We start from the raw sequence: 16,129 nt of genomic DNA on the forward strand, positions 1-16,129 counted from the left end.
TTTCTCCTGGTTGTAATCGACCAGTCGAATATTTGTCATTGTTCCCTTTCCAATCACCGGTGCTGCATCGATAATGCACCGACGTGGTCGTCTCTTCGACCTTCGAAACGTATAGATTCGCGTTTACACTCAACGAAGTGTCGTGTCTCTCGCGCTTATACATATTAATGGGTTCCTGCATAGTCATCGGACATCACGCTACTACCGGCTGAACTTGCAACTCGCAAAAGCTCACGCCTTTATTACGGAATCGATCGCAGAACGAGAAGAGACCGTCTGAAGCGTCGGTGTTACGATCGGCTTCGATGCCAATCGCGCAACCTCGTAATTTCTACCCGCCTCTGCGAACGATCGACTTTTCATTAAGGTACGATTCTACCACGGCTGTCTCGGTGGTTCGTTCCCCTGTTCAAGATCAACGACGAAGAGATCGTGGCAGTTACATCGAAGACGTAGCTATAAGTCTCGATCGGTCGATTTAGGTCGCGATTAAAGACTCTTTATCAGAGGCTGCCGCGTCGTCCCACGGCAAAGCGCGTCCCGTACCATCCTAACTCGATAATGCATTACTCGAACCAGTCTCATAATGTCGACCCAAGATGCCGCAAAACGGAAAAAAAAGCTTCGCGTAATCCCTGCCCGTTTGTGGCGTCGTACCGGGTACCTGTGCAAAAGGGTCGAGCTTTGGATTAATAAAATGCACTAGCTAGACTACTATGTCAACCGTTTCTTTTTAACCGGTACCTGGATTATCGTGGCCGCTTTCCTTTTTCACCGGACGGACAGTTCCTTGCAGATTTTAAACGAAGCAAGTGTTACGTAAATAGATGCTAATTTTTATTCTAATTTACTTAGATGCCGGAGTCAAGGAGTCGGCGCGAGTAAGTTTCCTAAATAAGGGAAGGATTATGCGGTGAGCTGTTTGCCTTCCTTGCTATTCTTTATGAATTATGTTCTCGGGTATGTGTTCTTCGCAGCTTTTCAAAAACTCGCCCACAGGTTTCAGAAAATCCGATTACGTGCCATCTAGTTAGAGGTAGAGCCTGATAAACGAGCAATAGATGGCAATCTGAGGAAGATCAATATTTAATACGTTTCTAGAGTATCCTTTTACACTACGCATGCATGAACCGAGGATGTGATTCTTGTTAAAGTAGGATGAAAAATGGGACGTTGAATCGCCAAGGGTTTCTCTCGGCCCGGCTTGTCGGAGAAATTTCAAAAAGTATTACTAGCACGAGCTAACCGCAAGAAATCTGACTCTTTTCACAGTCGCGTTTCTTCCGAGATAATAGGAATACATAAACCAAAATTGTACACCATCGAAAGAATAATTCTCCTTCCATGCGTCACTTTATCCAAATTTCCAACAAGGAGCAATTATCCTTGGAAGAAAGTTGTTCGACTTTGGCCGAGCATCGAAGTCCATGTAATCCAGTCTGTCTTTAATCCAGCGACTTACGAAGATCGTTTCTTTTGATTTTTTTCACAGGTTCACATAAATTTAGGCGCAGGTGAAAGCGAGATGGCCAGTGCTCGTGGATTGACATTGAACGATCTGAGCTGGCACGAGGTAAACCTGACGAGACGAGAAGCGAATATCACGCTACAGATTGACGTGATACATACGACCAAGTCCCTTCTACCAGGACGTTTCTTCGAACTGAATATACACTACGGAGTCTTCATCGGGGGACAGGGTGACTTTAACGAGCTATTTCTAGGTAAGGCGCACCGGCAAGCTTGACTCACTCGGATAAATCGTCGCGCCACGTGACTGCACTAGCTTACTAACTTACGCCTCGTTTCCAACGCGAGGGCCGCACCAGCTACCGCGCATCGATTTTGATGAAGTTTCATGGTTACATCGAGAAGACAAATATTTTTTCCTCGAGCCAATCCGCGATAGTCCGTGCAATTACTTCACAGCATTTAACGTTTCTCGTTTAAGATGTTTGTAACGTACAGCGACTTTCTTGCAATTTCTTTGAAATTTTAACGATACGTTGTTTAACATATTATCTGTATATATGTATACAGACGTATAAATATACATGATTCAATCTTTAGAGAGCCCAGCCTTAGCGAAATGGAAATATTCATCTTCAAAGTTGTAAGTTCTAACGCGTAATCCCTATAGAGATGCTGCATGCCGAGCTGTTGCAAAAATAACTTTTTGATGAATTGCAAACGAACCGTTCTTACGAAGTTCTTAAAAAAACTAATATGTAGTGTAAAATGATTAAGAGATTTTTTTTCAGAAAAAAAGTTAGTCTTCGCCCAGCCGTTTCCGACTGGGAGTAACGTGAAATATCGTAATATCGGTATTCTCCGCATCGAAATTGCCGTGTACATTACAGCGCGAATTACGTCCATTTCCGAATTATTCGTTCGTACGCGCACGTGCAGACAGCTACGAGATTTCTTCATAGAGAATCTCGAACACGCATGCTGAACATGACCTTCGAGTTTCAATGTGTTTTACTTTCAACAGATACGGTTGCGTTACAAATATCTTAAACCGTTTTCTTCCTTAAGTCGAACAAGACTACGATTTCGTTTCCTTTTGTTCGGTTGAACGATCGCCAACACAGCCTTTAACATCTATCGGAGTGAAAATTTACGAGTATCGTCTACGAGGCTACCTTCAACCAAGATTTTCACTGATAGATTTTTACTACTACCCCAACGATAAAATCTGTCGCGACCGAAATTGAAATAGAAAAACAATATAAGGACGTTCGACGAAAAATATTTCATTGACGCGGTCGAGTGGAACTAGATTTGACAAACCCCACTTCGATTCCACACGCCATTCGTATAAAAACTCATATTTTCGCAACTGCAAACGGATTATACAGAGACGACCAGAGGTTTGTGTTACGTGATCACGGCCCGGCAACAACCAGTTGGGTTCAAATATTCGTATTGCGTTTGTTGCGGCAAAATATCTACTCTATTGCAGAGATTTTCTCGCTCTACGTACAATGGAAGCAACGAATCCCACGATTCGGCAGTCCAGTGTTTCTATTTATTATTTCTTGTGGCACGATCGAATCCGCGAAAAATATTTCCACTCAGGAATTTTCGATTACGAACTGTTTTCGCGATTCTTCTACTCTTGTACTAATTGTGAAGTCGCTGATATATCGTACCAGTCAGAAAGCAAAAGAGAAAACGACAAACGACGATTACGTAGATAAGTAAAAATACAGGATGAATCACTCGAAAGCAATCGTTAGAGTCGCTGGTTTTATTTTCTTTCTTTTTTTTTTTATAAAAATTAACGCACGACTCACGGATTTCTCTTCGTTTTCTCTCGAGTATCTTTGAGTGGCCTGGAATATCCTCGAATAGTTATTATTCGTCGTTGAATTCGAAGGACAAAAAGATACGAAAATTTTTCAAGAGGATTCTAGTATTTTTCGTGCTAGTAGCAACGAAGTTTCACTGATAAAAGCTTTCGATTTCGATCTCGATCGTTTAACGATAAACAGCGATACAGAAGCAAATCGATAAGGCAATCGTGGGGGAAACGGAGTAAGCAATTAAAACAGCGATTCGCCTCATATATCAAATAGCCAGTCTGTATCTTTCGACATCGATCTAGTGAAATATTATTTAGTGTACGTCATGGGGGATATTTACTCCATCCATCACTGACGTGCGCACCATCAGCAACGGTCATTGAGCAAGATTAGCACGGAGAATATTCTGATAGTAGGACACCACGACACTGGCCGTACTCTCTAAACCTAATTTCTAGTCGCTGACGGATCGATCATCGATCTCCTTCCCCGACAAGATGAAATTATCGAAGCTTACCGGAATGGCCGACCCGTTAATCGGGATCGTGAAATCGTAAATTGGATGTGTACGGTGCGTACAGCTGACCGACAGAAAGGCCAGTTTCGAGAATGAGAAGCTACTCCTTTCACTCGGATCTAGGCATCCAGATGATATCTAAGTAGCTCCGACAAGATTATACCCGATGAGAAACAATCCAAGCGAGAAATATATGTTATGAATTTTGCTCCTCGCGAATTCCACCAGACTTCCGCGCGGTCGAGTTCTGTCTCTGGTATCTCTGTTGCGTATCTCTCGCAGCTATTTCCGCGGGTTAAATCACAGAGCAAGGATGAACGGTATGGTTCGCCTCAAGCTAAAACGGCAATAACTTGGATCGCAAGAGCACAGTGACAGCGATAGAGACCGGTTGGTTAAAAAGCAAAAATTCATCGGAAGGTGACCGAGGTGACGCGTTCCAAATTGAATACGATCAGTACAAACAGAGAGTGTACCGGTGACGCTCGTTCCCCGCCGTTATTCCCTCGAGCATCTCGTGCAACGCTCGACGACCAGCTCGAAATTCAATTTACATATTCATGACAATTCATTTGTACCCCATGGTACGACATAACCGTACCCACCACCCCTCCAGGATCTCTTATTAATTCCTGCTACCCCGCGAACCCCGTTAAATTCCCGGAGTCGAGGAATAAAGAACGAGGAAAATGGCGAACAGACCGTCTACGTCGCGCCAGTCTCGGACTATTCGTTCGTTCGTTTTTCGTATACAGAGTTCTCGTGTTCGTGCGCAATTTTAAGAAGAAAGGTCGGAACGATCCTACGAAGTCGCTTCTATGCGACCAGACCGTAGAAGAGTTGGCGTAAAGTTAGAATCGCGGCGACTTTTCATTTTCCATCCATCTCGCTGAAATATGCATGAAAACGGTATAGACTGTTAATCTAACTGCGAGACTCGGATGCTTCCTTCTGTCGACTATCCGCGGATTAAGCCAACGACGATAAAACGGCTAAACATTAAAATAACTTTTCATTCGGGTCTTCCCGTTATACAGGTAGCATTGAAAATAAAATTCTCAGCATGAATTTCGTTTATCGAGTGACGTTTCCGTGGCTACGCGAAAATATAGAGAACACTCCCCACTAGACATACATCCGATACCGGGAAATCAATAAAAGTATATACCGAGATGTCGGTGTCAATGTTCTATCGCGAAACATTCGATCACGGTTACGTCCAAATAAATTGAACAGTCTTGAATGTGGCGACAGGGGAAATTATTTATTTTATGGTCGCTCGGCTTCACGACCGCGAATACGGCGAATCGTTTTCATCTGCGAACATTCCGATATCACCGTCTCCGCAGCGACGAAATATCGCGATACATATGAAAGCCACTGCAGAATATTTTTTATCGCCCCCTCGCTCTCTCTCTCTCTCTCTCTTTCTCTCTCGTCGTTATTTTCTTCGACGATGCGACGAAAACTACTCCCCTTTCTTTAAATGAATACGAATACGAATTACCAGTCGCCGAGTAAAGCGGAACTCCTTGTACCTGTAATCTCTGTAGAGCGTTTTAGATTTCATTTCATTTCATTTTAGGTTTCATTCGCGATCACGTGCACAAAAACACCAAACGCAGGCGAGGTCCGTGCAAATGTGAAAGATGTTTGCAGCTAATTGGGAGACTGGGCTCCCCCCGATAACCCGTCCGAATCGCGTTTTCTTGGTGATGATCCGCGGTGCTTGTACTGCCTTGGCCCGTGGACTCTTCGTCGTCTCGTTAGAGCAGAGTCTCTTGGCCCAATTATCCGCGGAAGGCAAAATAAGAGATATCCTATCCTCCGTTTGTTCAGATTCCTTCCATTCGATTGGATGCAGTGGATTAGGATTTACAGCCGCATGCGTATGTAGCCATCCTGCTTCATCGTGTCGATCTTTATCCGATGCTGTATCGTTCCGAAGTTGTCCCTTTGATATTGTCGACGCCTTGTATGCGATAACGTCCGCTGGTTCCGCGTAACTCGGACTGTTATGTCTAGAATCTGGTTTCAAGGGACAGTTGCGCTCTGAATTGCCCGGCATTAGGCCTTATTTCTTTCCGAAAGGTGTCACCATGCTGGGTGTCACCTTGCCAGCGCACCGAATTATTTGCCAGCCTGAGCGGCAGAGCGACTTATTTTCCATCCCAAAAAATTCCATATTTTCATGAACTTTGCCAAATGAATGTTAAATATGTTGCAAATTATCGACTAAAGGTCAACCGGTCAGGTCAAACCGATCGGTCGATATCGCGTACCTCGAATGAATTAACGCTCAAGGTGGAGGAGGTTTAATAGATCGAGTGTTAGAGTAATCCAACACTGTATTTGCACTTATTGTATAAACGTAAAGTGTGATATTAGGAACACGGCGGTGTTAAGATCTTGTTAGGGGCTATATTTCACCCGTACGGTACGATGTCTGATGATGAATTGTCCTTCTACGTTGCTGATTATCCCTAACAGCCGTTGGCTTTCGTCTATCCCTCGTGCCCTTCCGACTATTCCTTTCCCGGGGTTTTCTACTTGACCTCGGAGTCATTAGGTTTACAGCTCGGGGAGGACATGTAATTCGGAATTTCCTGAAGAAGGGAAGGGTCCATATGAACCCCCTTGAACGGTCCCGTTCAAAAAATTGCTGGTAGTGGTATATATTTATTCTGTGGGTTCTTGTTCCTCGTCGTCGATAGGTAATGGGCCATTTTATTGACCTTAAAACCCTGCAAGAGCGATGCGCAGTCTCTCCCCTTCGGAACGGGACATTTTCCAGTGACCTCGGTCCATTTTGCGGTTATCCGCGGTATCTTTAGCCGCCTGTAGGAAAAACCGTTCTCGAAACTTCTCCAATTAATATAATCGTGAAGCACGCGAGAGGATCACGTAGAATGGAAGCTGTGGCACGGTTGCGGCATGAACGATTTACCGCACTATGAACGGCTGGGTTTATTGCCGAGGTTTATATACCGCTACACCGGAAAATGTCATCACGAACCCCTGTCAGTAAACACCCGTACGGTTTTGCATCCTTGTGCGTCTCGTATTACCTTACCCCGGGTATATAACCGTCGTCTTTCACGGAACCGCTTCCACTATAAACGCAACTTTCAAGCCGATACCACCACGCGCGAACAAAATCGGATTCGTTCGATCGTACACCAAACTCTCTTTATCAGGAAATGAATTACTTTTGGTTGAAATTGCTACGTAGATCGGGCTCGTTCTAATAAATTAACCGAGTTACAGCGCGATTATTTTCGTGAATTATGTTTGACGATCGTGTAATGGAATAGGTGGATAGCTTGAGATAGGTTCGATAGCCTAGTTGGTTCCCTGGCAGCCAACGAATTATCTGGCCATCAACCCCGATGTGGTTTGCAACTGACGCTTTCATTACACCGCTCCTTCGCGAAGACCTCCGCCACTGAATAATACCTCGTGAACCGGTGCCAAAGGGTGCCACCGCGTTCTCTACGTTCCGCGAGACTATAAGAATCAGCCTGGCCATCGAATTTAATATCCGCCCGTTTCGTTATTTGCTCGTGCGAACAGTTCGTTCAAAGGGATTTGCAAACGCCGAATCCGAAAGTCGCGCGACGCTAACGACTCGAACGAAATCGTTTAGACCGTTGTTCCAGTCGATCACGTGAAATCCAGCGAGTTTCCTTTTTCAAATTTGACCACAGCGCGTCGACGATATCTTTTCCTTCATATGTTCCTCTATTCTCAGGGCACACGGATTACTTGAGAGGCTGTATGGCTGACATAATCTACAATGGCGCCAGGGTAATAGAGTACGCCAAGTCGAGAAAAGGCCAGTCGGAGGCGACTGCCGTTGCGTGGAGCTGTTCGCCGGAATTCGACGCTACAAGAAGCACGGAAGTTAGTTTCGTGGAGGATGGTGCGTTCACAGCGATCCCAAGACCTATTCCACGCTCGGGCTCCAAGTACGTAGATAAATACGGTCCTTTGCGCCGTATGAATTACATCCAAATACTCAACTTGTGGAATAGTAGATAGTCAAATTAATTAACGTTCGAGCAAGGCCTGTCATAATAGAAACGTTATTTCTATTATTAACCGCTCATCGATCTTGCGCTTTTCTCAAACGCAACGATTTCGGTTGCGTAAGTGTCAGTTCCAACGAGATATGCACGCGTACACGTAGCCGATTTTGTAACAGAAAATGAATCGACCTAGGACGATATTATAGACGAACGAGCCTCGCGCGTGACGCTTCGTCAACCGTCAAACAGCTGTTATTAGCGGTTTCAGAAATTATCGATAGACGGATGAACCGCTATGAATACAAACTAACAATAATATTTGATGCGTGTCTATTTAAAGCGTCGGGTAGATGTAAAATCTAGTTCCCAAGTCAATGTTAGTGCCAGTCTGTGAGAGACTGCGTGCTTATCAAAACTAATCGACGAGTACAAGTTACCCGGCGAATCGTGCCGAGCTTGATGAACCATTAATAATCGGATAAATAATTTAGCAAGCTAAGAAGGAGCTAGCAACACGGTACGACGGAGGTAATTTAATTTCCTCCGAATTTAAATTGCAAGATATTCGTCAGGATGTTTTATAATCGTAAAATCGCGGCGGTATCAAAGGTAGATATCTTGTACGGAACGTATCTTTGTATTTCTTTCGTAGCAGATACTAGTCGGGTAATGTTCTTAATGTTGTTGCAAACCTTTGACGAATGTCCGTACTACTTTCAACGACAAAGGCCAGCGAGAACGCTAGTGAAGCATTTCGGAAAGCTCCAAACAAAAACCGCAATCGCGTTACGACGAAGACGTCGCTACTAGTTACAACAATATCCGCGATTCCTCGTATCTCCTGCTCTCTAAGAAGTACTCACTTTGATCTCATTTTTCGGAATAACAAAGAGTTCCAGGAATAAGAGTTTTGATTGGTTCCACGAATCGCAACGGCAAACTTCTCTCTCTCTCTCTCTCTCTCTCTCGCTCTCTCTCTTCTTCTCTCTGGTTAAACGAAAGATAGTGTTCACGAAATTAACACTACTGGCAACTGTACTCGTAAAAGAAAGATCATAATGTACATACATATATAAGGTATCTCTAGCGTGTAATAGTTCTTTCGTTGAACTTTTAATCGGTATCATTGTGCATGAATTTTGCACGATATGCAAAAGAGCGGTACGGAATACAGGGAAATTCCCTTAGAACGACAATATCGCGAAAATCTTCCGCGCGATAATTAAAACACGACTAACCGAATTATCTTTCCCGATTAACAAATATACAGGAATATCCGAGCTCGATACTCTCGGATAGAATAGAATTCATTTCGCGAAGGACTGAAACAGCTTCTTCGAATTGCACGCGACGTAAAGAATGAACGGGCACCTGGAAGTCTTTGTCTCCCCAAATTAAAAACGAGCTCGTCACGATTCTTAATTCGAAGCTTGATACAGGGGACAAAGGGGGTACGGTACCTGTTGCGTATCGACGGTAACGACGGTGTCGAAACAATGCCAACAATCCTGTTCCCTTCGCCTCTATGTATTGTACGTGGAACATCCTTGGACATCGACGGCTGATGAATTCTGTCGGAGCGTCAGAACGAGCGGCGCGCACTGCAAACATGCCGGCGGAAATGAAAACGCTCGGTGTCGTTTAGACGGTCCTCTTAAACGCTCCTGACCGAATTCAACCAGAAACGTGTAAACAAAACGTTAATCACCACGGAATCCAACAATCTAGGACGACCATTAATTCCACGCGTCCGCGTCTTCATTGCTCTCGTCCGTGTTTTTCCGCGCATTTACGCCATCTTTTGTCACGTATCGTCGCATCTCGAACATTGCGTTCAATCCCGGGAAGATGACAGTCCTAAAAATTGATTAAAGAAACGCTTTTCAGTTTTACAGGAAAGATTTGACAAAAAATTTCAATTTGATAAAAGTACCGCGAGATACTCGTAAGCCGCGTGATCGTCCCGCGATCCATTTAACTCTCGCTGGCAATGATATCGCGCCGCTTTTAATTCGTTTCCATCCGATTATTCTTATCGCGCATCGATACAGCGTTCGAACGCGCTCCCATTTCCACCAGCTAATAATTCATAAAGTTCTAGCAGAGGATTTTCAAGTATTTCGTTAAACACATTTCGCGCGAGACCTGCAAAACTTGGCGTAGGATAAAGGATGCGAACGATCGGGTAATTTCGCCGGAGCAGTTAAGAAAGTGGAAATTTCGCGTGGCGCTCCCTTGACGGTTTAGCGGGTCCCCATTCATAGGCGGTAGACGCGATCCGAACAAGTCAATTTACGAAATTCTAGCTCGCTCGTGAATAGAACCGGCGATGTTGTTACTGGAGTTTTAACGTTATTCTCAAATACCGTGGCTCGCTTCGTGTATCCGGGCATGTTGGATAAACGCGGTTTGACGAGTTCGACTCGCGTAAAGTAAAGTTGGACAGTGCCGTTCGGCCAACGACTTCCTTCACAATTTTGCCCTCTTCGATCGATCCTCCCCTTCCCTTCATTGTTTCGTAGATGGGAATTCGAGTTGAAGACCGGCGCGGAGAGTGGCCTGCTGCTCTACAACACTGGGCAATCGTCGTACGCCGATTACCTCGGGATCGAGTTGTTCGAGGGTAAAATTCGACTTCTGATGAACAAAGGGAACGGGCCGACCGAGTTGATACACGGCACGCCGGTGGCGGACGGCAAGTGGCATCGGGTGGCCGTTGACTTCAATCCGAGCGGAATCGGGATCACGGTCGACCGTCAAGAAAAAACGATCACTCTACCCTCCGGTGGAAATCGCTACCTCGATCTGGCCGACACCCTCTACATAGGCGGCACAGAGCTGAATAAACGCGCCAGAGCGCTCGGCAAAGGCCTAAAGTCCGGTGACGTGAGCTACAATGGTTGCCTGCGAAATATGCTGCTGGATAACAAGGAGCTCGGTCTGCCGGACGTTAAGATCAGCCAGGGTATCGTCGTTGGCTGCGTTTGGGGATATCCCTGTATCGATGCGGATCCCTGTGTTTCCGAAGCAGTTTGCTCGCAACTAGGTGTCAGCTCTTTTAAGTGCGACTGCGATCAACCACTGTGCATCAGAGCAAACTACGCCGAGGATCACAAGGTAAACGTTTACAAATTCCGCTTTCCGAAGAACGTTTCTGCTTTGCGATCGGATTTCTACCTCCTTCCGACGTACCTTCCATTTTTCCACCAATTCGCTCGCATCTTGTCACCCAAGGAGAAATTAGGTAAGAAGAGAGGCAAGGACCTTCGTGATACGCCTCAATTTCAAATTCCGTAGGTTCACTCGAGGGTAAATTTGCCCGTGAATTTGGAGATACTCTCGCTAAGGCCCTTGGTACTATCCGAAGGGGAACACGCGCTGCTGACGAGCGATAACATTGCCATGGTACTAGACATTGCTAAATATGGGATGGAAGAGGACGGTGTTATCTTCAACTTGGTAACCCCGCCCACGTACGGTACCTTGGCCCTGGATCTTTTAACGACCAGAACCGCGCATTCCTTCACTCTTCAAGACGTTAATCGAGATAAGGTAATGTGTTTCTGCTACCAGTACGCGTGGAACGGTTTTCCAATATCCGTGAAATATCGTAACGTGGAACGATCGGTGAGAAGGATGAATCGACGAACGGCAACGATCCAACAGGTAACCGATATATTCGAGCAACACAAAGAAAAGTGGAAAATCACGTGTTCTTCCAGTTTGTCATAAGGCCACGAGCTATAGATAGTCCGCGGCACAAGGACTAACTTTAGAACCGTGGGGGGCCGCGTAGTGGGCTCGTGTCGTCGGAACTCTCGGTTCGGTCTGTTCTTCTTCTACTTACACCCGATTTATCCAGCGACACTACGTCTATTTATAGACATCACCACCACCACTTATTAACGGTTTTTTTTTTTCGAGGGTTAACGTCGAGCCGAAACCGCTTATCCGTTAAACGTTTTCTTCGAAGCTTAAAAAAGCGAAACTTTTTTCGAAAAGTCTACACAGAGAATAGGGCAGAATCGGTAGAATTCGCGCGTCGATTCAGTATGCTAATCGTCGATTCATAAGCTCGCCTCCGCCGCTTTAATTAATTTGAACCGCGGGCAGACGGCAGATTTAGCGCCGGCAATGATTCAACGACGGGAAAGCGTAAAGGGAATCTTTAAGGAAGTTTAATTTTAAAAGCGGAGAGTCACGCGGAAGGTACGAGTTTCAAGATATTAAGGCAGTTTATTGGTTCGTTAAGAAGAAAAGTTCTCCTTGCAGACGCATGTACATCGTGAATAAATCATGAAATAAGGTGAGATGAGTGTCTCGTTAATGGCGAATCTACGAACGACTTTTTATCCGTTTTTTGCAAAAATTACCATGCTCGGTGAATCGTAAAGACCGTTTGCCGACGTTGCTATAAATCGTTATCATTGCGTGTTTACGCATCTTTAGATCAGAAACATGCATATTCATAAGTACTAAAAACATTGTCTACCACAGGCTACATTGTCTCATTAGTGTGACGCAACTCCTTGGCAGGTACAATACATGCACGATGGCAGTGAAACCACAGAGGACAGTATGATCCTGGATGTGAGATTAGTGGCAGGAGCTGGTTACACGTTGCCAGGCTACCTGCGAGGGCGACTTAGGTTTCCACTTCACGTCAACGTTACACCCGTTAATGATCCGCCGTTGCTCGAAATATCGACCGCGAAAGTGCTGCGACTCGCTCAAGTAAGACACAAAGACCTATAATTCTTCTATCGAACGGCCGCACGATTTTTCTCCTCGAAACGAGCCTCCGTCCGAGAACTCGAAAGCACGTGAACCTAATTGACGCGAAACAGTCTGAATGCTTCACACGACCCCACTAAATCAATTAATCGAATTGAAGAAATTATAGCCTGCCTGCAGTGTTCGTATCTTTAAGCGAGCATGGCGGTCGAGTCGTAACGAAATCGATTTAAGTCGCCTCCAGTCGTTGCTCCTAATTAACCACTTAGAGTTGCGATCTATCTAAATGGAATAACTTGCTCCGTCATAAAAATCGACCACCCTCGCCGCGTTGAAATCTATGAAACGGTTCAACTACAAATCTTAATGTTTCCATTTCTTATTCGGTTAGATAGAATCGAATTGACCTCTTTATCTGATCGAATCCGACGATAAATATAATCAGCCGTTTATAATCCGTAGGGCACGAGGAAAATCTTGACGAAAGAATTTATTTGGGCGATCGATGCTGACACGCCGTCAGACATGTTGGTTTACACGGTCTTACGTACCGACGCGGATGCTGGCTATGTGGAAAGAGTGACTTACCCGTCGCGACCAATCGACACGTTTACCCAGGCTGAATTAATGCAAGGATTAATCGCATACGTACACCGTGGAAACGGTAACAGCTTCATCGATATTCGCTATACAAACGAACATTATTGCCTGTTAATTGCCGTCTATTCGCAGCTACGCTTTATCAAACGTACGCTTGAATTACGTTTTTCAGCGAAACCAAACGCGAAGCTGGATCTTCGAGTGAGCGACGGGATAGAAAGCAGCCAGCCGGCGAGTTTAAGGGTGGCAGCTCATCCCTTGGAAATCAAGTTGATGCAGAATACCGGGCTGGTCGTGGTGCATCGGTCTTACTCGTACCTCACATCAGCGAATCTCTCCTTCGTCACCAATTCCGACGACAACACTATCGATATACGTTACGATATCGTCTCGCAGCCGCAATTTGGAACGATTCAGAAGCTGAAGGATGTCTCGAGTAGTTGGATGAACGTCGACCGTTTCACCAGCAGGGATATCGAGCTACACACGATACGGTATCTTCACAACGAGGGCAGCCCGAATCAAGACGAGTTTAAGTTTCAAGCGAGCGTTAGAGAGGTAACGGCGCAGCACACCTACGACTTTCGAATCACATTCATCGATCTCGAATTGAAAGAAACGAAGAGGGTGCCGATTAACTTCACCAACGTAGCGGAGGTGTCGGTCACCGGGCAAAATCTCAAGTTCCAAACGAATCCATTGACAACCACGCTTAACAAGATCGCGTTCACCGTGACAACGGGACCAAGGTACGGTAATCTGTTCCTTTCGAGTCGAAAGCTAGAAACCGGAGACACGTTCACCCAAGAGGACATCGACTCCGGTAAATTGAAATATCGATTGTTCAAGAGAGCCTATTCCACCATTCTCGATGAATTCGCCTTCAAAGTGAGCGCCCCACAGTGCATCGATTTGCACTCGATCTTGAAGTTTAGGCACTACCTCAGCAAGAACGTGAAACCTTTGGACAGCCTGGAAACTCTGAGGGTGGACGAAGGCTCTAGAGTACCTCTAAGAATACTGCGAACGAATCCAAGGGATTACGGAGTTACGTCGCTGATATACAACTTGACGATAGTTCCGCATCACGGTTGGTTGACCGTCACGAACAGCTCCAAGTCTCACTCGCGGAACAACACCTTCTATTTTACTTCCGAGGAACTTTCATCCCAAAAAGTCTACTACGTGCACGATGACTCGGAGACCAGAGAAGACTCGTTCCAGTTCGTCGCTATCGCCTCGGACGCGGTGGATTTTATGTACGTGGGCTTGTTCCGCGTCGAAATCACAATGAAGAACGACAACGCTCCGGAGCGAGTGGTTCACAAGGTGTTTCACGTGGTGTCGAAGGGCGAAAGGCTGTTGACGAACAAAGATCTCGCGTATATAGACAAGGACATCGACACGAAGCCTAACGAGCTGATTTACACGAGAAGAGACACCCAGAAGAATGGAATATACAGGGTGACCAATCCCACGTCGCAGGTACATGAATTCAGTCAGCAAGACATCGACGACAATCAGATACTGTTTAAACATCAGGGCGATGATCACGGAAAGTTCGAATTTGGTGTTACCGATGGGCATTTTTACACGGCCGGAGTCCTTGAAATCCAAGCCAGTCCTCCTTACGTCAGGTTGAGAGAGAGCAATGGGTCCGTCGTACAATTTAATCGATCGGTTGCCCTCCGACCCAACGAGTTGGATGTTGAAACGAACGTGTACACCTCCGACAAGGATATCAAGTACACGGTGTTGGAGAAACCAAAACACGGGGTGCTGTTGAAACACGGTAGAGAAACAAACTCGTTCAACAAAGAGAATCTGCGTTATGGTATAGTCTTGTACAAACATCTCGGCGGATCTTTGGCAAAGGACGGTTTTAAGTTCAAAGTGTCGACGAAGGGAGCAGAGGCAGAGGGAATATTTCTAATTAAGATTTATCCCGAAAGCTATTGGCAACCGTTGATCGTGCAGAACAATAAAACTGTGTTCGTGGAAGAGGCCACTAGTATCTTGTTAAGCAAAAAGAGCCTGGAAATTATGCATCCCAAGATAGCGGATTCTGAAATAGTTTATTATTTGAAGGAATGGCCACAGAACGGGTATCTGGAGCTACAGATTCACGACGAGCACAGCGACGAGACACGAGAAGATTATATCGGAAACGCGGTGAAGTTTTTCGACCAAAGTATGATAAACGAGGGTCGCGTGTTCTACGTACAATCCGTGATGAATCAAACGAACGACAAATTTGTCGTCGATGTAACGAACGGAATAACTTGGCTGCGCGATCTAAGCGTGAACTTCGTGATCGTCCCGGAGAAGCTGTACGTCGAAACGAAGGGTGTCGTCGTGATCGAGGGAAAGAGCACCATTCTCGATGAAACGAACTTCTCCATCCTCACCCCTTACTATTCCGGCAAAGTGACGGACTATCGAATTCTAGAAAAACCGAAACATGGCGTGATTCTGGAATCAACCAAGAATTCTCAGGTGAAAAAATTCTCGCAGAAACACCTAACCGGAGGAATAATATTATACAAACACAACGGCGATGAATCTTCCAGAGATTCGTTCAAGATGGTACTCGTTGCCGGTGATAAAACCAGCGAACCCTTCGACGTGTGGGTTACGGTGCAACCCGTTAACGACGAAGTGCCCGTGCTCGTCAACAGAACTAAATTAACAGTTTGGCAAGGTGGTTCGATCGCGTTAACGCCTGATAAATTAGCCGCTGTTGATAACGATACCACGGCACGTGACATAACGTTCAACATAAGCGGAGTCAGGAACGGATTAATCTCGTTAAAATCCTCTCCGGAGCTGGATCTTTACAATTTCACACAGCAACAGATCGATGAGTCGAAAATCATTTTTACCCATACGAGTAAGCGCTTCGCTTTTTATTGTCCGAAATTTCCCGCGATTTATTCGTAAAC

General features: G+C 45.4%; 1 protein-coding gene across 2 annotated transcripts in view; it reads left to right on the forward strand.

Moving 5' to 3' along the window:
* The window catches only part of kon (chondroitin sulfate proteoglycan 4-like protein), a 32,377-nt gene that overhangs the window by 12,770 nt on the left and 3,478 nt on the right, over nucleotides 1-16,129 (forward strand). For both annotated transcript variants that reach the window (XM_076619903.1, XM_033332001.2), the window contains exons 4-10: nucleotides 1,493-1,724; nucleotides 7,577-7,793; nucleotides 10,376-10,970; nucleotides 11,151-11,405; nucleotides 12,390-12,587; nucleotides 13,050-13,251; nucleotides 13,360-16,077. In XM_076619903.1, coding sequence (XP_076476018.1) covers nucleotides 1,493-1,724; nucleotides 7,577-7,793; nucleotides 10,376-10,970; nucleotides 11,151-11,405; nucleotides 12,390-12,587; nucleotides 13,050-13,251; nucleotides 13,360-16,077 — 4,417 coding nt within the window. The remainder of the gene's footprint in view (nucleotides 1-1,492; nucleotides 1,725-7,576; nucleotides 7,794-10,375; nucleotides 10,971-11,150; nucleotides 11,406-12,389; nucleotides 12,588-13,049; nucleotides 13,252-13,359; nucleotides 16,078-16,129) is intronic.

This window comes from Bombus vancouverensis, chromosome 7 (genome assembly GCF_051014615.1).
Source record: "Bombus vancouverensis nearcticus chromosome 7, iyBomVanc1_principal, whole genome shotgun sequence".
In the NCBI taxonomy this organism is placed as follows: domain Eukaryota; kingdom Metazoa; phylum Arthropoda; class Insecta; order Hymenoptera; family Apidae; genus Bombus; species Bombus vancouverensis.